The sequence below is a fragment of the Heteronotia binoei genome, chromosome 8 (genome assembly GCF_032191835.1).
Source record: "Heteronotia binoei isolate CCM8104 ecotype False Entrance Well chromosome 8, APGP_CSIRO_Hbin_v1, whole genome shotgun sequence".
Lineage (NCBI taxonomy): Eukaryota > Metazoa > Chordata > Lepidosauria > Squamata > Gekkonidae > Heteronotia > Heteronotia binoei.
The window spans coordinates 77,939,739-77,964,007 of NC_083230.1; the positions used below are offsets into that span (position 1 = coordinate 77,939,739).

Here is a 24,269-nt window from a genome sequence, read left to right on the forward strand (position 1 = left end):
TTGGGGGGAAATATGGGGGAGGGGAAGGAATCCTGCCTTGTAGGATTAGGATCCTTTGGGTATCATTAAAAATCAGCTGGTATACTTTTGAGCAAATAAACCAGTGTTAACAGCATTCTTAATTTTTAAAAAATCAACAGTGATCTGAAGAATTGACTGTAGTGGCAGTGATCTCATACAGAGTAGTTTACTGTTTTAGGAATATGAAACATGGAATATGAAACAGGAATATGAAACATTCCCGGGAGAGTATTGTAATCATGGAATTATTTGCTTTGTGTGAAAGTTTATACAAAAAAAAATCTTATTCTTTAAAGCAGTCATTTGATACTGAATTGTACCACTTCATTTAAAAAAAAAAGCAATTGAATTTTAACATGATTTTTTTTTAGTTTGGAAATGTCTTTTAAAACAAAACTTTGCACACAAACGTGGATGCTGTTGGGCTCAATTCACTACACACAAACACAGTTTGTATTGAACTCTCGGTAATCTGTGGTGTCAGAATAGGGTATCGTAGGTCATCGTGGATGAAATAAATAAAACCCTACATAATACGAAACACTGCTGCCTTATATATTGTGTAAGGTATCTGATGTGCAGAGATAGCCTTTGTGAACCTTGGCCATGTGATCCTTAAGAACCAGGAATATATTGGAGCACCATTTAAAAAGCCTTAAAGTATGGACATTAATAACTGAGTATATGAATACAAGATTATTTGGAAGTAAGTGAATAATTTTGTAGCTTCTACTTCATAGCTTTAGCTAGAAGACATAAAAGAAGCCCGCTGATTGGCTTCCACAAAAGGGATCAAATTATTTAAAGTGATCGGTTGTGATCTAATTTGTGCTGCTTTGTTTCTTCTCTATAGCATCCACAAAGATCTTTTAAGTGGCTATATTGTGCACCCTTGTGGATGTGGAATGAACTATACTTCACTGTGTATGAAATATTTTGATAAAGCAGAAGAACTATTTTGTTTGTCTGACTATTTAAACTGTATGCATATTGTACATGTATATCTGTATTCTTAAAAAAACCTTTGCACTCTGTACTTTGAGTTCTTAGAAAGCATTTTGCATTTGCAGAATTTAGTGTCTGAAAAACAGAAATCAGCTTAAATTCTTTTACCCTTGCTTCTATTTTAGTAATACACTTTGCAGTGTATTTGAAATAGGAAGTGTTGATATTTGCTTGTTATCAGCCAAAAGTATTGTTTAATGTTAAATATAAAAGATGAAGTTGAGGAAGTTTGTTAGATACATATAACATATTTTTGAGTAAAGTGTCTAAAATGGTGGTAATACTTCTTGAAAAATTCAGATGCAGCATATACCACATTCTTTCTGTTAAATGGAATTTATTAATTGAACAGTAATATGCTGTATGACTTACTGTGTCTTATTGTTTAAAGCTGCATTTTTTGGCTTGTGCTTTATTAACGTAGGACAACAAACTCATTGTTTTTGATAAAGAAAGGGTTATGATTTGTTTCATTGTTGAGACCTGATTACATGTTTTATGCCAGGTTATTTGTATGGAATAATTATAAATTTAAATTGAAGTTTTAGGAATTTGTTCTATTAAAATTTCCAAACATTATTTTTCAATTTTTTAAAGTGACGGTATGAACTGTATAAGGTGGTATTAAATTCTGTTAAAGTAAATTGTAGTGCAGTAGTGGGTGTTCATGAAATAATTTGTTTATAGTAAATGGACAAATTCTAAAAATACCATTTTTCATATGGAAGTATATTTTGTTCACAGAAGGACTGTTATAACACCCTGTGGTAGAGTATTGATGCTGAATGAGAGATAAATATAATCCAGCATATTTTATTTACATCATTTTATGCTCTGCCATTTGCTCAGTGGGAATCCAAAGAAGTTTGTCATTTTCCATTTTATCTTCATGACAAGCTTAGGCTGAGTGTGTGGTGACTGGCCCAAAGTCATCCAACATGCTTCCATGGCAGAGTGAAAATTCAAACCTAGATCTACCAGATTCCTAGTCTGACATGCTAACCACTAGGGGTGTGTACAAAAAAAGAGGCATTTTTTCTGATATGGGTCCATTGGACCTGAAACAAATTGATATTTCCCTATGTTCCTGAATCTCAATATTGGTATGATATTGGGATTGGATAAATAATAAGGAAACCCACATTTATTTGGCATTTAAAAATGCCTTCCCTTCACTCTCCAGAGTTGTGCTGCCTGCACCAATAAAATTAAGGCATTTAAAATGCCTTCCTTTTATTTGTGGAATGCCATGAGTCAGCCAGAACCTAGGCCAGAACATTACAACAGTGGGGACTCTTCAGGAGGAGAACTTCAAGAAATCATCTCTAAGACAGCAGAGCAGCTCCCAAACATTGCCTGCTTGTGTGACCTTGGACCAACTTTTGGATTCTGACTTTGGCTTGTGATTTGGACTTCAGGTTTGGCTTTGCAAACCTGACTTGTGTATGACCTTTGAATTTCCTGACCACACTCATGAGCTCATCCTTTCTGGTAATGACCCTCTGGTGTAAACTCTGTTTGTTAGCTTCTTGGAGTGCTCTCTGGACTTTGTGTGAAACCCTGGCGTATGTGCCTTGCTCACATATGTGACCAGCTCACAACAATTTACTTCCACCCTGCACACCAAAATGCCTCCACAAAATGGATGAGACCACTAGTGCTTCAGGAAGTCTTGCTGCTCTGCAAGACCAAGTCAAGAAATTCATGCAGGTGATGGCAGTTGTGTAGCAGCAGCAGCAGCAAATGCAGCAGCTAGTTGCTGTCCCCTAGCACTTCCAAAATGTCCCATCAACCCTCTGGAAGACTTATTGGATAATGTGGAGAAGTTCCCCACATTACTGGACTAATGCCAGTTATACATTGAGTTACGTGGCTGGAATTTTCTGAACAATAAATTGAAGGTATACTTTGTCATCAGATTATTAAAGCGACAGGCAGTGAAATGGGCCACCCCCTTGCTTCTGGCTACTTATCACTGTTAAATGATTTCTCTGGGTTTGAGAGCCAGTTTGGTGTAGTGGTTAAATGTGCGGACTCTTATCTGGAAGAACCGGGTTTGATTCCCCACTCCTCCACTTGCACCTGCTGGAATGGCCTTGGGTTAGCCATAGCTAACACAGGACTTGTCCTTGAAAGGGCAGCTGCTGTGAGAGCCCTCTCAGCCTCACCCACCTCACAGGTTGCCTGTTGTGGGGAGAGAAGATATAGGAGATTGTAAGCCGCTCTGAGTCTCTGATTCAGAGAGAAGGCCGGGATATAAATCTGCAGTCTTCATCTCTCAGATGCCTTCACAAATCCCCAGAAAACAGACAATGCTAATCGTAGAATCCAGGCTCTCAAGCAAGGAAGGGGTTTGGTGGCCCAGTACATGACTAAGTTCTCGCTTCTGGCCCAGGACTTACCCTGGAATGAGGTGGTCTGAATGGAGCAACCCACCACTTTATAAGACTTAAGGTCATCCATCGACAGGCTCAGGCAGGGCCCCATGTTCAGCCGGTAGTACAGAACCCTCAGATAGCTTTTCTGCAACCTCCTACAACTCAGAGCACATTGGGAGACGATTAAGAGCCTATGCAATTGGGAGTGGCATAGTCGCACTGAATGGTAGAGGAGAAAGCTTGACAGCACAACCAGAACCTGTGCCATGGGGAAGCAGGCCACTATACAGGTGTGTGCCATGGGGAAGCAGGCCACTATACAGGTGTGTGCCCAGCTAAAAGGAAAAAAGCAAGCTTAAGTGAGGTCAGTAGCTTGGGGCCTCTGGGTGGCCTTGCAGACACCCCTGGTATGGACCACAGCCTGTTTTTGTTCACAGTAAAGTTGCACTTAACTGACGGTCATTGGTTGCTGGTATATGCTATAATCAATTCTGAGACCACATGCTGTTTTATGGACATCACAGTTGCCACGCAACAAAGATGCCCCCTCTAGGCTAAGAATATCCCTTCATTGGTAGAGGCCATTGGCAGTCATCTGTATGGCCCGGTCCGGTGACCCAGTAAACATGCCCAGTGGCTCTCCAGATTCATCACCATCAGGAGCAGATGAAGTTGATGTGGTTCCCAATTATCCTGGGGCTATCCTGTTTGGTTCAGCATCACCTAATCATCAAATGGGTCTAATAAAAACTTAGATTTAGGGAACTGTGACCACACCAGGCATGATTCACCCTTCTGGTCACTATCACCAACATGCCAACTACCCTTCATCTCCCTGAGAAATACACAAGAGTTTGCAGATGTGTTCAAAGAGAAAGCTGACCAGTTACTGCCACCTCATCCATACATTTATGTGATAAATCTGGAGCAGAACTACCTATCAGCTGCCTGTACCACTTAGCTGAAATGCAGGTGGCTGCATTGTGTGACTTTCTCACAAAAAACCTGCAAAGAAGGATTTATTAGATCTTCTTCGTGGTCTCTGTGCTTCACACTCATGGGATAGAGTGCCTGCGCCGATCCCCAAATCGGTACCTAAAAAGCATGGGATTTTTTCGCGCTTGGCATCAACGAGCATGTGCAGGCATCCCAGTGTGCATGCTCGCTGGCACCAGTGTGAGGATCCCGCCAGTTCCTTTCTGACCACTGCGCTGAGAGGATCTCCTTTCGTGTCCCTGGTCGGTAAAGTAATCTTGGATTGCTTTTTTGCCTGTTGTATATAGCCCGTTTGTTATTTTCTTAGTGTAGTTAGTTAGTAGCTAAGATAGTTAGTGTTGTTTAAAAAAAAAGTTTGTTGGACTTGCCCTTCGGGGCGTGGTCCCCCCCCCCCCCCCGTTTTCTCCCCTCAGAGACTTTCCTGGGTGGAGTTTTTTCCTGGGCATCTATGGTTTTTTAAGAGGTGCAGTTCCTGTGGGAAGAAGATTGGCCCCCCCAACGGCCATTCTCTGTCTCCTCTGTCTGGGCAAGGAACATCGCGTCAATTCGTGCGCTCACTGTTTGAGTTTTTTGAAGCAAACTCGTAAGAACAGAGCAGCGAGGCTTTTGGCGGCTTTGGTTGAGTCGGCACTTCATCTTCAGAAGATGGCATCGGGCCCGTCAGTACCGATGGGTGAGGCCGCGGCCCTGACAGTCACGTCGTCTGAGACTTTGCCAATTAGAACCGAGATGCCAGTTGAGCACGGGTGTTCCACGAAACGGCCTTTTGAAGGGTCAGTGAACACCCCGGCTAAGAGGCGTTGGGATGATTCGGGGACCCAATCATCTGCGCCGAAGAAGGTGAAATCGAAGGAGAAGCGGAAGAAGAGACCATCCTGCACTCCTTCACCTTCGCATGACACTTCGACATTGACAGCTCCACTGAGGAAGATCTTGGCGTCCCTGCATCGTAGCCCTTCGGTGTCGAGAGGCAGTGCTTCGCAGTTGCACCTACCGGCATCGGAGCATGAGATCAACCTGACTCAGCACTCCCACTCTTCAGGGTCTAGGCGTCGCAGTGAGAGCGACTTGATCTCGGAGGTGGAGGTGTCGGCGCTGATGGATCAGGCGAGAGACCGGAGAGAGCTGGAACTGACTACAGTTGCTTGTTGCTTCCCACCGCTTCCACCATGGGAGCAGCACCAATGGCCTCCTTACCCTTATCCTTACCCACCGTACCAATGGTACCCTCCTCGTGAGTTCGCAGACTGGGGCCAATGGTCCGAGGCATCCCACATATCCGGGCTGTCTCAACATTCTAGACGGCATCCTTCGGCATCAATCGCTGTCTCACCTGACAGACGTGGCGTGGTGGTGGAGGAAGTCCAACCTCGGTCGTCGGTGTCGATCTGGTCGCCCGTCAGAGAGTCTACTCCGGTGCTCTCAGAACGATCTCTATGCAGAGAGTCTTCATCAGACTCCCAAGTCGGTACCGACGATCCGGACTGGGCTTTGGAACCTTCCCCAGTGTCTCATACGGCTGAGGATCTTCCCATCTCACCACCGGAGGATTTGAAGTCATACGGGGACCTGGTGAAGCGGATGGCACACTCCCTCTCGTTTCCGGTGACACAGCCGCAACCCATTGTAAAAGATAACGTGTTTGACATCATGCAACGGGATACATCTACAGAGGTTGCCCTGCTGGTGACAAAGGTCATCCTACAGGCGGTGAAGTAGCCCTGGGCAAAGCCATCTTCTACACCAGTGTCATCAAGAAGGTTGGACCATATGTACCGTGTCCAAGAGTCCGGGGCTGAGTTCCTCTTCACACATCCAAAGCCAAACTTGGTGGTCATTTCCTCCTTGTCAAAGGCCCGCAAGACGTACTCCTCTCCACCAGGCAAGGAGGGAAAGAAGCTGGATAACGTAGGGAGGAAGTTCTGTTCTGCTGGGGCGCTGGGAGTAAAGGTATCTTAACTATGCCGCATGCATGGCTAGATACCAATACTCAGTGTGGGAACAACTAACCCCCCCTCCGGTCTTCCCTGAGTGAGGAGAAGAGGTCGGCTGCAAAGAAGTTGCAGAAGGAAGGCCTTGCTGTAGCCAAACAACAACTGGCTGCAGCAAAGCACAGGGTCAACGTCTCAGCAAGGACGATCACTTCTTCCGTCTGCCTCCGCCGCCACTCCTGGCTCAGATCTACGGCTCTCCAGCAGGACACCAGGGCTTTCGTTGAAGATCTGCCCTTGGAGGGCGAAGGCTTGTTCAGCTCTACCACCGACAATGTGCTCCAGGAAATGGACAAAAGTATAAAAACTTCCAGGAACCTGGGCCTACCGGCATCTTCCAGAGCTGCAAGACAGAAACAGTGGCATAAGCCTTGGGCAAAGAAGCTGTACCAAAAGTTTCCCCGGAACAGCAGTGGCGACCTCGCTCTGCTCAACCTGAGAGTAGGTCCCCATACAGGGGGAACAACAGAAACCGTTATGTTTCACAGACCACCAGCAAGTCCAAGGGCACTCGCACTCAAAAGCAGGGCCTTTGACTTTCTGGCAGCACACGTCACCATCCCCTCTTCCACTTCGTCTATCCGCCTCCACCCATTGCTGTCGGCCTGGGAATCCATCACTACGGATAGGTGGGCGCTTTCCATCGTAGTGGAAGGCTACAAAATAGACTTTGCTCAGATTCCGAACCAATCCGTTGTAATTACCACTTCCCCTTCTCCACCTCTGCTGGCAGAGGTGAGCAACTTCTTACAGAAACAAGCCATAGAGAGGGTCCCGATGGACGCCAGGACGGGAGGCTTCTACTCTTGTTACTTCCTGGTTCCCAAGCGGGACAGGGGTCTAAGACCAATCATGGATCTTCGGAATCTGAACAAATTCATTTTGGACCAGAAGTTCAGAATGTCCACTCTGCAAACAATTCTGCCCCTCATCAACCAAGGGGATTGGATGACAACGCTGGACCTCAAGGATGTATACTTCCATGTCTGCATCCATCCTGCGTTCAGATGTTTCCTTCGGTTTGCAGTAGGTTCTCAGCACTTCCAGTTAAAGGCTCTGCCATTTGGTCTGTCCACTGCACCTCGGGTGTTCACGAAGATGATGAGCGTTGTGGCTGCCCATCTCCGGCTTCAAGGGATAGTTGTCTTTCCATACATCGACGACTGGCTCCTTGTGGCGGAGTCGAAAGAGAGTTTGTCATCCCACATTGCCATCACTCTTCGGCTTCTTGACACCTTGGGTCTGCAGGTCAATTCGGAGAAATCACACCTTACTCCATCAAGGACAGTTCAGTTCATAGGGGCTTTGCTGGATATGAACCTTCATCGCGCGTTTCTGCCTCAGCAGAGAGCGATGGACATTATCAACCTTGTCGAACTTCTGCAGAGTCGAAAGTGGGGCTCAGCGCAGCAGCTGCAGCGGATGCTGGGGCTGATGGCGGCGACTACAAGCGTGCTGCTCTTTGCGAAGCTGAGGATGAGAGGCCTACAGCTTTGGTTTCTCCGTCAGTTTCGCCCGTTACGGGACTCGCCTCAAAAGAGGTTTGTAATTCCACCTGTGACACTTCAAACACTGCAATGGTGGAAGTCAAAGAACATTTGTCAGGGAGCTCCCTTTCATCTACCTGCACCAACTGTGACTATCACAACAGATGCGTCTTTATGGGGTTGGGGGGCTCATATGGACAATCTGTGTGTGGGGGGCCCTTGGCCTTTGAAATTGACTCACTGCCACATAAATTACTTGGAACTGCTGGCAGTTCATTTTGTTCTTCGGTCTTTCCACCCCATAATGGCGGGGAAGATTGTTGCTCTGCTAACAGACAATATCACTGCCCTGTGTTACATCAACAGGCAGGGAGGGACAGTCTCTCGACGGCTTTGTGCGCTGGCGCTGGATCTGTGTTTGGAGTGCCTGGACCACGACATCTTAGTGAAGGCACCGCATCTCCCAGGGGTCCTCAACCTGCAAGCAGATTCCCTCAGCAGGGGTGCGGCTTCCCCACATGAGTGGGAGTTGCAGTGGCGCTTCCTTCAACCTGTGTTTCAGCTCTGGGGGTATCCTCAGGTGGATGTCTTTGCCACAGCCGAAAACCGGAAGTGTCCTCTGTTTTGCTCCAGAGGGGGCTCAGATCCAGAGTCGTTGGGAGACAGTCTGCTGTTCCCATGGGAAGGTCGGTTCCTTTATCTGTTTCCACCTCTGCCACTACTGACGAGGGTGGTCAACAAGATAGCAAGAGAGAGACCATGCTGTATCCTGATGACTCCCTGGTGGCCTCGCCAGAACTGGTTCCCGATCCTGCTCCAACTGGTGGGTCTTCTACCAGTTTCCGGCGTAACCGGACCTTCTGTCAGCTCAGGACGGTCATGTACTCCGCCCCACCTGAAGCTGACAGTGTGGTTCATTGACCCTGTGGGTTCTCTAGCGGAGTCTAACATGTTTTCTTGAACAGCAGGAAACTTTCTACCTGCGCTTCATATGATAGGAAGTGGCGGAGGTTTCTGCAGTTCTTAGTTGATCCCTCAGTCTTCCCCCAAAGGGTGGGATTGTCGGTAATTTTTAATTTTTTTTTTATCTCTGGTGGATGCTGGCCTTGTTTTTTTGTCCATCAAGGTTTATTTGGCAACAATTTCTGTGTTCCATGAACCAGTTGAGCGGCACTCTGTTTTTGTACACCCTCATTTCAAGAGGTTTTTGAAGAGTTTGCTTAGGCTTCATCCCCCATCGAGATCACCCCCACAGTTGTGGGATTTGACTTTAATGTTGGACAGGCTGACTCGACGTCCTTTTGAGACGATGGTCACATGTTCGTTACAGCTTCTATCTTGGAAGACTGCTTTTTTGGTAGCCATCACATCAGAATGCCGTGCAGGGGAGCTCACGGCTATGCATTGTGACTACCCATATCTTGTTTTTCAGGAGGCTGGAGTGTCACTAGCTCCTGATATTTCTTTTCTCCCCAAGGTGGTTTCTCAGTTCCACCTCAACTTAGAAGTTTGGTTGCCCACCTTTCATCCTACCCCTTCCTCGGATGAGGAACGTAGGTTGCATGCTCTAGATGTGAAGCATGCTTTATTGTTTTATTTAAGTCACTCCAGGAGTTTTCGTAAGGACCAGCAGCTTTTTGTTTCTTATGCTGCTCCTAAGTTAGGTTCCAGGATCTCGTCTCAGCGGCTTTCGAAATGGCTCACTGAGACTATTAAACTGTGTTATTTGTTGGCTAAGAAGCCGCTACCTGGACCTATTCGCGGACACTCTACAAGAGCGATGGCGATGTCAGTGGCATTCTTGAAAGGCGTTTCCCTGCCGGATGTTTGCAAGGCTGCCACCTGGTCCTCTCCGCATGCCTTTATGCAGCACTATGCGCTGGATGTGCATGCTCAACAGAGGACTTGTCTGGGAGCTGCGGTGCTGCAAGCTGTTTCTTTGGATTGACCGTCTTCCTGCCTCCAGGTATGTCTTGCTTGCTAATCTCCCATGAGTGTGAAGCACAGAGACCACGAAGAAGATAGACAGGTTGCTTACCTATAACTGTAGATCTTCGAGTGGTCATCTGTGCATTCACACTACCCGCCCTCCTTCCCCGCTGCTGACGGTTTCCCTCCAGTAGGGGCTTCCAGCAGTCAGGAAGGCACTGGCAGGATCCTCGCTCTGGCACCGGCGAGCATGCACACTGGGACGCCTGCGCATGCCTGTTGGTGCCGAGTGCGAAAAAATCCCGGGCTTTTTAGGTACCAATTCGGGGATCGGCGAAGGCACTCTATCCCATGAGTGTGAATGCACATATGACCCCTCGAAGATCTACAGTTACAGGTAAGCAACCTGTCTATCCTCAATGTCTCTAGTATCCACCTCAGTGCTTTTTGTAAAAAGAAGAGCAGGGAGCTCTGGCTCTGTGATTACTAGCGAGTGCTCAACAAATTGTGGTTCGGGATTGCTACCCACTCCTGCTGATTTCAAAACTTTTGGAATGTCTTAGAGGGCCCCAGAGGTTTACCAAACTCAGCCTTTAGAGTGCCTACAACCTGATGCATATTTGGATCAGGGACAAGTGGAAGACTGCATTCAGTACCTGGCATGGGCATTAGAAATACTTGGTTGTGCCTTTCAGGTTAACTAGCGCAACTATGGTCTTCTAGAGTGTAATGGACAATGTTTCCAGGACTTGCTTGATTTGTAATTATTTAGATGACATATTAATTTGCTCCTGAGATCCCTCCAAATAATGCAGAACATGCGTACCTGATTCTCCAATGTCTGACAACATGGTCTATATGCCAAACAAACAAAAGTGAATTTGATCTCAGTTTGGTAGAATTTTTGGGTCATATAATCTTGCCATACGGAATATGTATGGACCCCCAAAAGCAACAGCAATTCAGACATGGCAAGCTCCACACAGCTGGAAGGACATCCAACAGTCCTTAGCTTTTGTGAATTATTATTGCCAATTTATTCAACTTTCGCTTCCCTTCTCTGCTGACTTATCTTTTGAGGCCTCGGGAACCATATTAGTGAACACTTGAGACTGACAAAGCATTCTCAACCTTGAAAAGCATTATTTACCTTATGATCCAGCTTGCACTACCCTGATCCACAACTATTTACCATCAAAATTGATCCCTCCAGTGTGGACATGAACGCATTATTATCCCAGTGTTTCAGCTGGTGTATTACATCCCTTTGCCTTCTACCCTCAACAACTGATACCCGCAGAGAAGAACTATACTATTGTGTGTGGGGGGGGGACTTCTTGGTGTTAAAAGTTGTTTTTAAGGTCTCAAGGCATCATATGGAAGGAGCATAATACCCATTCCAGGTGCTTAAGGACCACTGGAATCTAGAACATCTTCAGACAGCCTATTGTCTTAATCAGAGACAAATCCGGTGGTTACTTTTTTTTATCTTGATTTGACTTCCATATCACTGATGTACCCCACTCTCAGAATGGGTGGGTGGATTTTCTCTCCTGCAAGCCCAGGTACACTCCCTCACAAGTGGAATAAGAACCATTAGGTACAGTGTTGCCCCCCACAACATTTGCCACTACCCATTCAGGTTTCAAATTTACAGATAAGGTACGAACCCAGCAAACCCAAGATATATGGGTGTAACAAGATGTGAAGGGACTTCAGCTCTCCGGACAATGGCCCATTACACCACTTCACCCTGGAAGATGTTGTACTGTTTAGCTGAGGACGACTCTACAACCTACCAAGTTCCTTATGAACTGAGCTTTTACAACTCACCCTTGACTCCAGGCCAGTGGAGTATTTTGATCATCATAAGATGACTTATCATGAGATGACTTATACCTGAGACAAAAAAGAGAAAAAAATAAACAAATATATTATTAAGAAAGACAAGTAGATAAAAGAGAAATTAAATTAAAAATGTAGCCAAGAGTGATATGTCCGGTTTGAAGGGAGAAGTTCATGCTGTGACATAAAGTCCAATACAGGAATCCATGTAGAAACAAACCTGTCATGGGGGCCATTGGAACCAGGGTTAGCATGATCTACGACTGTTGTAATCTTTTGCATGACAAATTGGTCCCAAATTTTGTCAAAGCACTCCAGCCTAGTTGGGGATGAGGAGGATTTCCAAGATGATGCAATAGTAAGACGTGCAGTAGCCAAAAGAATACGAATTAAATCCTTATGATAAACATTTGCAGTTGACTCATCCCATAAATCTAAAAGAAGACGTTCAGGGGAGAGAGGCAGTATTTGTGAAGTTATTAAGAGATTTCTTGCAAAACATCCAACCAAAAATGTTGACTAAAGGGACACTCACCAGCAGTGAAAATATGTGCCAACAAGACCGCAATTCTTCCAGCATCGTGGGCTGAGTCGCAGATTGATCTGATGGAAGTTTTCTAGATAAAAATACCAGCGTGTCAAAATCTTAAAAGAATTGCATTTTAATATTGAAAATTGAAGAAGAGTTTGTAGGGAAGTTCCAAATTTTTTTCCATGAGGTAGAGTGAATATTTCTATTAAGATCTTCTTCCCAAGCTCTCTGAAAGTATAATGAGGAAGAGTCTAATTCAATCAAGATTTTATACAAGTTTGTTAAAAAAAAAAAAAACCCTTGATAGGTGTAGATGTAGCCAGAAGTGTTTCGAATTTTATGTAAGACCTGCAAAAAGTTCCTAAATTTGAGAGCTGCTCGGTCATATTTTTCAATTGTAGATAGTAATCTGTCAAAATGAGATTTTGCTCTCAATCTACCGTTAACGGTGAGGTCTATTAACCGATTAATGCCCGCTTGTGACCACTCCTTAAAGGCATCAGGAACCATACCAGGCAAAAACCAAGACTTATTTGTATATACAGAAAATGGAGAAATATCAAGAGCCAAAAGGGTCTTTTTATGATGCCAAAGTCGTAACATAGTCCATAGAAAGATATCATGCTGAAGCAATCTAGGATGATGAAACTGCAGAAGTAAAAAAATCTCTTTCAAACGTTGAGGAGCAACAGAAGATTGTTCAATAAGCATCCAGTCCAACAATACATCAGAATTAAGAATATGTATAATATTATCAAGGATTGAAGCTTGATGAGAGTTTCGAAAGGGGTAAATCAAGACTTCCCAGAAAGGAAGGCCTATGTGCTGTTCTAAAGTTAATTCGTGGTTTCTTATCGGCCCATAAGAAGGAAGATAAAATGCTTTGCAAGTTATTAAATTATTATTCTCTTCAGATCAGGAGACTGCTCTGTTGTATGTGCACCATGTGTTCAAACTTCATGGGCTCCCCCGCCACTTGATCACTGACTGAGGAACCCAGTTTTCATCTTGGTTTTGGTGGATGCTGCACTCCTGTCATGGAACTCAGATCCACATGACCTCTGCATACCATTTGTAGTCGGATGGGCAAACTGAATGCACAAATGCAACCCTTGAACAATTATCTGTGTTGCTATACCAGTTACTATAACAAGATGTTTGGACAACCCTCCTGTCCATAGCTGAATTCCTGTATAACAGGAATAGCATAATTTATGGCCAATTTCACCTGCCGCCTGAGATTTTTCCCACCAGCCACATGAGCCATGAATGTTCCTACCATGGAGGAATATGTACAAGAACTCTGCTCCATCCAGGTCGTACTTCAGGAACAATTCAAATAGGCCAAAGAAACCTGTATGGCAGTTATTGACTGTAAATGCCAAGCAGGCCTACCCATGGAACCATGAGATCGGGTATGATTGTCATACCCTGTCTAAGACATCTGAGATGCTCCTGGAAATAGGACTTTCATTTCATTGGACCATTCTTAATCACAGAGCAGATTAATTCTGTTGTTAGCAGACTCCAGTTACCACCTATGTTCTGTATTCACCTCATTTCCCACTGGTCGCTTTTGGTGCTGGCTACACCTCCTGACCCATCACATCCATGACTTCTGCCCCTGCCTCCTGTATGCAATAATCAGGAGGAGTATGAGATGACAAATCATGGATTCCTGATTCCACTGGGGGCAGTTGTAGTACCTGATTGAGTGGAAGGGGTACAGACCAGAAACCAGTTTCAGGGAGCCCATGTGTAATCTTCATGCACCAGATTCTGTCTGTCAATTCCATGATGTCTACTTCTATAAACTGAGTCCCCTTGGTTGCAGGGGGAGCCTTGGGGGATGGTATCATGGGTCAGCCAGAACCAGAAACTCAGGCGGAACCTCAGCCAGAACATTACAACAGCTGGGACTCCTAGGAAGAACAGGAATCCTTATGAGGAGAGTTTCAGGCAATCATATCTGAGGCAACAGAGTTGGAGCAACAGCGTTGTCACAATTCACAGCCAAAAGCTGGTCCAAAGCCACCAGCACTCCCTACCCTTGGTACAACAAATGAGGCTCAGGTGCTTGTTATCAGCCCCACCCCAGGAACACAGGAGGCTAAAACAGAGCAGAAGGCTAAGCTCATAAGAACATAAGAGAAGCCATGTTATATCAGGCGAATGCCCCATCCAGTCCAACACTCTGTGTCACACAGTGGCCAAAAAAGAAATTATACAATCACCACCACCACCACCACCACCCTCTCCTCCTCTCCAGATGGCCTTTTCTGCAGATGGATTATAAAGCCTATCAGTGTAGCATTTTGTTTGGAAGCAAGAAGTCAACCTGGTAGACTCTGTGACCACAGCTCCTGAATCTTGCATGTTTGTGTGACCTTAGAGTGCCTTTTAGATTCTGGCTCTGGCTTGTGATTTGGACTTTAGCTTTGTGAACCTGAGTCATGTATGAACTCTAGTTTCCTGACCATTCTCACTGGCTCATCCTCTGGTAATGCCTCTCCACTGTAAACTCTCAGCTTATTGACTTCTTGGGTTGCTCTCTGGACATTGCTTGAAACCCCCCATTGTATGTCTTGATTAAGTGTGTAACCAGCACATGATGTGGAGGTGCGCTGCCAAGGCAGCATGACTCTGTAAATGAAGGAGTGCCCTTTTCCAAGCCGTGCCACTTTTTATTCAGGTTATTTATTATATTGAGAACCAAATCATTGTTCTATCTGCATTTAACTAAATAAATACCTGAAAAATACCAATGAAGTTTTTGGGGCATATTTATTTGGTTTGGTTTATACCGAAAGCTCACCCCTACTATAAAGATAGCTTCGGAAGGTAGCCATGTTGGTATGCAGCAGAACAGTTAGAGTTGAGTCCAGCTGCACCTTGGAGACCAGCATGGGTGGTTGAAGTCAAAGTTTCCTTCTGTGTGTCTGTCAGAGGGAATTTGGACTCTCAAAAGTGTACAACCTGAAATTCTCGTTGGTCTCTTAAGGCTCTGCTGGACTCAGATCTAGTTAATCACTATTTTGCACTAGTTATACTGTTTTTTCAGAAGAAATTTCAGGGTTTATTTAAAAAAAAATTGTTTGCACAACTTCCTGTACAGCAACTTATAGAAATATGAAAACTGCTGTAGAATTTACTTATAATACTGTCCAAATGTTTGTTGAAGAAAATAGCCATTAGCATGATTCATTTGTAATTCTTTTGATACAACAATTTTTGTCAACCAACCTGTTTACCTGCACCAATGTATCATGCTAGAAATCTAGGATAGGACCTTAATTTGAATTGAACATTTCGGCACCTAGTACTGTTGCAGTGAAGACTCGGACATGAATTCTTGAGGAGGGAATGAATTCTTCAGCTTGCTGGGCAAGCAGTCTTTATTTATATATGTTCACCAATTATTCAAAACCGTTCTAGTCTCAACATACAATGACAAAATAGAGCATCACAGGAAAGTCTGGCGTGGAAGATAACATCTTGCTTAGTCCGCAAGAATTCACAATAGTCTTGGTGTTGCTTTCCAAAGTCCCATTGTCAGAAAAGGAGGAAACAGAAGAAATGCTGTGACATTTAAAGGTTGCTGTTTTTTCCCCAGAGATTTGCAAGCTTGGCAAATCTCTTGATGGCTGGTCATTAGGTCAAAACCTGATCTTCCCAGTTTTTTGGTTTACAAGTAGCCATTCTCATTACATGATATCTACATAGTACCCCATTCTCTTAAACAGAAATTGTTCCAAAATTCGTGCTCTGTGTTAACTACTCCAGAGTATCTAGGATCTATTGGTTTATTACTCGCACTCCCATTTATTAATATGGATTAATATCCCTGCCTTAGCCATAAGCATATGCTGAAAATTTGGAAATCCACCAATTATCTATTACTTAACTACCCTCATTGTGAGTATATTTTGGATTAACATGATCCTGACCATCAGCCTCTAGATCTCTTTCATTTTATAGCTATTTTGAGATAAGGCAAGCAATGAAAGTGCTGCATTATATTTGAGCAGCTGTGTTCATACCCCAGTGGGGGTATTTGTCTTTTGGGTGTCTCTTGCAATACTCTTTTCTTATCAGACAATACTTTTATTGTGCGTTTCTAATTAGTAATTATGATGGACCCCTGTCACTTCCCAACTCCCAGGCAGATTTTCCCACCAAAAATATTTTAGCTCAGTGTTCAGTCACTCTCCAGTAGTGTGTATTTCTTTTGTGGTTTTTATAAGATTAAACTGTCCCACCCTGACACAGATAATTGTTCAGATTTTTGACCCAGCACAGGAATCTGAGGGAAATACAGGAGCGGTCTTGTTTTATATGCCCCCTCGAAATGGCACTTGAGGCGGGTTAACTTTCAAAACCAGAATAAAGATATATGTATCTGTCTGTCTATCTATGAAGGAGTTAAGGTTTAGAGATTGCTGAGGTTAAAAAAAACTGTTTTTTTTTTTTTCTCTAACAGTTGATGCTGGCCAATCACAGAGTATGTAGAGCAGCTAATCACGCAAGCTCTCCACTCCAGGGAAGATTAACTCCTGAACACTCTGAGACAAGCAGCATTTTAAGACCCGGCTTTCCTTTTACAACCTGTCACAACATTCTCTTCTAAGATTTCATCTAAGTTTTTAGTGCTTTTTGCAATGAAAAGTTTGTGTCTCTGTGAATTAGTGTGCCACCTAAATGTATGGTTAATATACACATATATTTCAGCTTGCTTCCATGGAACTCAAGGTGTGGTGTACATAAGTCATCTCCCATCAGGCAATTAACAAGATCCAGGTTATTCAGCCAGGTTGCATGATTGCGGGGGGAGGGTTGAGAGACTGTGAAACATAAGCACTTGTTTTGTGTGTTTTTCAATTAGAAAATACAATAAAAGGGTTGTCATTTGAAAAGTCAGAATTTTATGCATTTACTAAAATATCAAGTTTTTAATTACTGTGGTTATGAATATGAAGTGTATCTTATAGGGCCTTTTCACACTTACCGGTGGAAACCGGAAGGGAGTCGGTATTGTGCCGCTTGCAGTAATCCGAGACAGCGATGGGAGTTTTCATACACATGTTTTTTCCCCCGGTAGGGTTCCGTGATTGAAGCGTGATTGAAGCAAGCCATTTCACACTGTTCCGCTCTTATCTCGCTTTCACCAGCGCCAGCCGGTTTCGCGCCGTTTTTCGCCCGCCGGCGCGCGCGATCTCCGGCTTTTTTTTTTTTTGGAACGTCAGTTTAGATCGATATAGCGATATATCGCTATATCGACCTGTCAAAACAGCACCACCATAGGGATGGCTAGGCTCCGATCTCTGGCATCTCAACGGAGCCTAGCCATCCCTATGGTGATGCTGTTTTGACAGGTCGATATAGCGATATATCGCTATATTGATCTAAACTGACGTTCCCCCCCCCCCAAAAAAGCCGGAGATCGCGCGCGCCGGCGGGCGAAAAACGGCGCGAAAACTGCTCCCGGGTTAGATACTGGACATTTCACACAGCACCCCATAGCGATTTCAACCCGGAAGGAGGGGTTGAAAAGTGGAAGAAGCTGCTCTTTGTGACGACTCAGGCACGCCTCACTACCGGGACAGCCGCGGGAGTGTGTGAAAAGGTGAGAGTATTCCGGTAGCAGCCAGTTACTGAATCGGGTCTGTCTGAAATGCCAGCAGAAACCCGTTACTGTTCAGTAACTGGCCAGCTGCTATACCGGAATACTTAGGCTGTGTGAAAAAGCTCATAATCTCAAGAGACTGAAACTGTTAGACAGTTCTGTAATAAAGCAATATTATTTTGAGTGCTTTGAAGCAAAGGAGTATAGAGAGCATTATTCATTAATTATAAAAGTAAGTAAGAGAAGGCCTGTCCCTTATCAAGGGAGCAACAAAGCCTCTCCCTTTATCTTTTGAGACAGCAAGGATAAATTATCATGAACAGAGTAGAAAGATCTGGCAGGTAGACTATGAACTTATGTATTCTAACACTATTTTTATTTCTTTGCTGTTCTTTGTTAAAGGAATACATTCTATGGGACCTGTTTAACAAACTAATTTTTAAATGCTTGCTTAAAAGAAATACAAGCAGAGAGGACTCATGGGCATTCATTTCCTCCATATTACCCAACTGTTTGTTTCTATTTTTTAATATTATTTTTCACTTGGACTTTATTTCACTTGTAATGTGGATTACAGAGAAAAAACTCATCAGCCACATTGTTGAGTTTGTCTAATAATCTCCGAAATGCAACAGACAGCTCAGTCAATATTCATTTCTTAAACCTACAGATATTTTTTTCCTGTTACTTGAGAGAGTTTTAATCCCTGGTTTTCTGCAATTTTGGGACTTTGATAGATTTGTAACACACACACACACACACACACCCTCCCCCCAGTCTGTCTTAGTTTAGGATTAGTTATATGATATTTATAATAGTTGGGTCATCTGTGTAAATAGTGTTTGATAAGCTTTTCATATTTTTCAATTTTAAATAATATATATATGCACTTTTTCAGAATAAAGATGGAAAGCAATGAAGAGCCCCAGAAAAGAGTATTTAAGGCCCGCAAAACAATGAAAGCGAGTGATCGACAGCAGCTTGAGAGTGTGTATAAAGTGAGAGAAGAGCTTATGAAGACCACTGATGTTAAGTTGTTAAATGGGAAGCATGAAAATGGGGATTCAGACCTTAATTCCCCCCTAATAAATTCAGACTGTGTGGAAGACAAAGAGATTAATGGCATAGAGGATTTATGCCTTGATTCTGAAGAAGGAAAAATGAAGTCTGATGAAATCACTGATGCCAAAAGTCCAGATGCTGGAGAGTACCAGGAAACTGACCTGGCTTCCAAACTTGAAAATAATTCTCCCGAGAAGATTGCTTCTGAGCAAGATCATGAGGATGCTAGTAGTACTTCTGCTCCTGAACCTGAAAGTTCTGTGCTTGACTGTAATAAAGATAATGATTTCCAGGAAGAGGTAACTGTAAAAGAAAACTTAGACCATGAAGATAGTAGTATGAAAGATGAATCGGGTGAGAAAGATGTACCAAACTGGGCTGAAGTTGAAAGTAACACAACCTGTAATAATGACTCCTCACAAGAACTAGTAGAAACAAATGATCAAGCTTGTACTCTTGATTTGCCTGTGGAGGAAGAAAAAAGTGATGGGGAAGTTGTTCTGAAAGATAGTATTGGTGAGCAAGCGATTTCTAGCAGCATAGATGCTGATCAGGAACCAAAGGATGGGGATGCCCAATCTTCAGATCTTCTGGAGACTAGTATGCAAAAAACAGTGGAAGAAGAACCAATAGAAAGCATCTTGGGAAATTCAGCCACCATGGAAACAGAGGAGATTATTCCAATTTTAGAAAAACTAGCCCCAGCAGAAGATGAATTAAGCTGTTTCACCAAATCTGTCTTGCTTCCAGCGGAGAATCCTAATCTAGATGTAGAAGATAAAGTGGAAAGTTCATTAAATTCTCCATCCAAACATGAAAGTAGCGAAAATTTGCCTAAAGAAGCATTCTTGGTGCTTTCCGATGAAGAGGAACTTTGTTGTGAGAAAGAACCTGAAGGGGTAACGTCAAAAGAAGCAAGTATTTCAGGTTAGTGAAGACAATTTTTTAAATGGTGATTCTCTCCCCTCCCCCACCCCCCCGCCCAGGGTTGCTTTGCATGCAGTGCATGCTTTTAGTAAAATAAATAGATGTGTAGTAATCTGTGTAACAATATTCAGAAACATGCTTGGGAATGTTGCTCTGTATGGTATTCCATTAGTTAGAAATATTCTGATCAGTAAGGTAAAATATTGGCTAGATACTTCTGCAGTGATAATTTATTGGAATGGTTTTCAGTATTCACTGCACACTAATTACAAACACAATTTCATGATTACAGTGAAAGAAATGGAATTTAACAATGCAAAGTTACTATAAAGGTGAATGTTCAAATTTTTATATTGGGAAGGCAGTATATGTCAGTATTATTAAAATGATGTTAAAAGAAATATCAGCACAGCATGCTTAGAAAACATAAGGTGATCTGGTAGACTCCAGAGCCATGTTCTTTTCAGAAGCTTTACAGAGGAAATTGCTATGTCACATGGAAGGAATTCTCCATTTCAGTAAGTGCACAAGTCTATAGAGCGTCTTCATAGGACTTGTGCTGCCAATAACTATTTTGTGGCCCCTGAATGTTGTTCTCTTCCAAAATGAGAACTTACTTACCACACAAGAACAGGAGATGTTTGCTGCTATCAACAAGGCCATTCTTAACTTTGTGTAATACATAAATGTGGTCAGTTAACGTACTGCTTAACTTTAAAGCACAGAAAGAAAAAAACCTGTATTTACACATGGTTTTAAGAGGCACATTCTGCTAATGTTTTGAAATGTGAAATGTTGGATGGTATAATTGTATTCAGGAGAGCAAACGCCCATATTCTCCAGTACAAAAAAGCAATGGTTTATGCAACAAAAGTTAAATCCCTTAAGACAAAATAATGAAAGTATTTAAATTGCAGCAGTGTAATGAGAACCTTTGGGGATATCCTGTGACAATGGAAAATTTGAATATGTCAAATCCTAGCCTGTTTACCCCATTTTGACCTCTGCAATGCATCTATATGCATTCTTGTCTTTCCATTGTATTGAAGGTAGGGATTGAGTCTATCAGTTGGACTTTATAGATCATTGCCTCTATTTTAAATCATTTTTGAAGAAATTGTCAGTCCAGAGAATGCAGATGTTTTCTTTTTCCATTCACTTGTCAGAAAAGGCAACTGCAAACCTCTTTTGTCAGGAAATGTGAATCCGTCTCTCCTAGATTAAGAGAAATATCCAATAACATCCCTATGTTACAGTGATTAAGTTTGTTGAGCCTTATTCAGCTTGTTGTAGAACTCAGAAAACACAAGCTGCTTACCTATAACTTGTTCTTTGGATTGTCTTTTGTACATTTCCAATGATGAGCTTTGTGCCTGCACAGAACACAATTTCAGAACCTGTTTTTACTACTTCATGATCTGTGAGCATTTCACTGATAGGTGAAGACTACCAAGCTGATCTGCCTGGAGGTGGATACAGAAGCATTCAGGAGAAGTGAGAATGTAGTATGACTCAGCTAAAGTAAGCCTGCCTGATGTGCTTTGGCATTATGTTTGATAACGGAAGATTTGTATCACTTACCGTGAAGCTTGCTTCTCGGTGGACTGGCAGTGGGTCGGTCCGACTACTGGGTATAGGCTCCTCCTCATCACAGGGTCGGGTCTTCCAATCGATCCGGAGGGGGGGAGTGGACTATACCTCCCAGATCTCTCTAGTAGTTTCCAAGCCACATCTCCCCCTATAGGAAATAACTTCCAAATCCTCCCCATTAAACATACTCTACTACTGAGTACACAAGGAGAACAACTTTATTATGCTCAACAGCACCATACAGAAATGGATAATTGAACTAGAGGGTTACAAACCACAGTACCTTAACTTACCCCAAAGGAAGAAGAAAGCTCCAGAATGCAGCTCCAAACCCAAGGAAGCCTCTCAACTACCAAAGGGTGGGCTGGACCAACCCACTGCCAGTCCACCGAGAAGGAAGCTTCACGGTAAGTGATACAAATCTTCCGTTTTCCGGTGGTCTGGTCAGTGGGTCGGTCTGACTACTGGGACATACCAAAGCTGTACCTCCCTGGGCGGGACCAGCTTCCCTGTTTAGAGTGCACGCTACAGCACACGCCTCCCAAAGGCAGCCTCTGCCGGTGCCCACTTATCAACCTTATAATGTTTGGTAAAGGTATGCACAGACCTCCATGTTGCTGCCTTACACACAGCTTCCAAGGAAGGAAAAGACCTATACACTGCCGATGTAGCAGCACCTCTCAAGGAGTGAGCTGTGATCCCATCCGGAGGGACTTGACCTTGGGCCTAGTAAGCCAGCAGCCATCTACTAAGAGAGGAAGTGGAAACCTGTCGCCCTCGTGACCCTTTACTGAACGACACAAACAAAGAGTCAGACTTTCTCCAGTCTTTTGTACGGTCAATATGAAAGCTAAGTGCCCTCTTAACATCTAGACTTTGCAACTCCCTTTCCCTAGGAGACTTGGTGTAAGAGAACCTGCTCCAACATTGAGGTGCGGAGAGAAAGATTTAGGAGACAACAAATTCCGGGAGACGTCTGATTAAAGAAACAGGTGCGCACAAAGGTTGAAAGGGCATCTGTAGTCTTAGAAGACTCCTCTCAGAAGACTCCTCCTGCCTTTGTCCGTCCAGCCTTTATTAAAAACATGACCTCACATCATTCCACCAACATTAGCCAATTAATCATCAGTGTCTATTCTGCCCAGCAGCAGCTCACACATGTGTGTATGAAAGTAACAACAAGTTTTCTCTAACAGCGAAAAATCAAGGTTGCATGTAAAACACTGTCCACATTCTTTATCTCTGCTCTGCTCTCAAGTCTGCATTCCAACACATCCTCTCCGCACTCAAACTGAATGCCCACATCTCCTCTGTTTTTATTTATTTTTTCTTCAGTGGAAGTGCTTGATATTTTTGTTGGAATAATTGTCATCTTGCAACCATCAGGGCTGAAGGAGAGCGTTGACTACATGTTCTAAATACATTGATTATATGAAGAAATACATTGAATATAAAAACAAGTTATTAGTAATATGAATATCATAATCACTACTATTACAAAAATCTTCTTCGTGGTCTCTGTGCTTCACACTCATGGGATTGTGCGCCTGCGCCGATCCCCGCATCGGTATCTGAAAAGCCCGGGATTTTTCCGCGCCCGGCGCCAGCGGGCATGCGCCCCACTGCGCATGCCCACCAGCGCCAGCGCGGGGATCCCGCCAGTTCCTTTCTGACCGCTGCGCTGAGAGGTGTTCCTTTCGGTTTCCCCGGTCGGTGAGATTTTCTCTTTTTGCCCGTTATCGTTATTAAATAGTTAGTTAGTTAGTTACTGTAGTTGTAGTTAGTGTTTAAAAAAAAAAAAAGCGTTTCTTTGTTTATCTAGCGGATTACCCTTCGGGGTACTCCGTTCGCGCGCTTTTCCCCCCGTTTTTCTCTCAGACCTTCTGAGTAGTTTTTTCCGTGCGACTGTCGTCTATGGAAAGTCGCTGGGGGTTTTTCAAGCGCTGCCGTGCTTGCGGGAAGAAGATCGCCCCTCCGGACGGCCATTCCCTCTGCCTGTTGTGCCTGGGAGAGTCGCACCGCGTAGAGGCCTGCTCGCATTGCCTACGGTTTTCGAAACAAACGAGAAAAAACCGAGCGGCTCGGCTGGCGGCAGCGCTCACCGAATCGGCGCTTCAGCCTCTTCGACCGATGGAGGTGTCGGCACCGAAGTCGACCGAAACCCCGGCTCTGGGGCTTGCATCGGCCGATGCTGCTCCGATACTGACTTTGGATTTGCCGGAAGAGCGTGGCTCCACGAAACGTTCCCATGAGGGCTCGGTGGATACGCCCGCTGAGAAACGCCGAGAGGACTCGGGGACCCGAGCTCCGAAAAAGGCGAAGTCGAAGGAGAAGCGAAAAAGACCCCGCACTCCTTCTCCGTCGGACGATGCGTCGACGTCGACAAAACCGGCAAAAAAGACTCGGGCGTCCCCGCGCCGTAGCCCATCGGCCCAGCAGCGCCTGTCGGCGTCGGAACAAGAACCGGAGATCGATTTGACTCAACGGTCTTCATCGTCGGGTTCACGCCGCCGCTCAGCCAGCGAATCGACCTCGGAGGTCGACGCATCGGCACCGGTCATAGACCCACCGTTCAAGCCCCGAGTCAGGCGTGACACATTTTACGCACCTCAGCGCTTCCCGATACCACCGTGGGAGCAGCGTCGGTGGCAGCCTCCCTACGCCCGGTATGAGACCTGTCGTTGGTATCCGGACGACTACCCAGACTGGGAGCAGACATCACAGCTTTCCTCGATGTCGAGAGTATCGCACCGATCCCGGAAGGCGTCGGCGTCGGTATCGGTTCCCCCGGATCGACAATTGGTTCCGGTAGAAGCTCCTCGACGACCACCGGTCCTTCCACCGAGAGAATCGACCCCGATGCTTTCGGAGCACTCCACTCAT

At 44.3% G+C, this 24,269-nt stretch overlaps 1 protein-coding gene across 5 annotated transcripts in view; it reads left to right on the forward strand.

Annotated features, from left to right (window-relative positions):
* Positions 1–24,269, forward strand: part of ATF7IP (activating transcription factor 7 interacting protein) — a 216,181-nt gene that overhangs the window by 56,410 nt on the left and 135,502 nt on the right. For 3 of the 5 annotated variants that reach the window (XM_060245309.1, XM_060245311.1, XM_060245310.1), the window contains exon 2: positions 18,706–19,796. In XM_060245309.1, coding sequence (XP_060101292.1) covers positions 18,713–19,796 — 1,084 coding nt within the window. In that variant the 5' untranslated portion in view covers positions 18,706–18,712. Of the gene's footprint in view, positions 1–18,691; positions 19,797–24,269 lie in introns of those variants that run through there. The other 2 variants (XM_060245307.1, XM_060245308.1) reach the window with 1 other exon arrangement.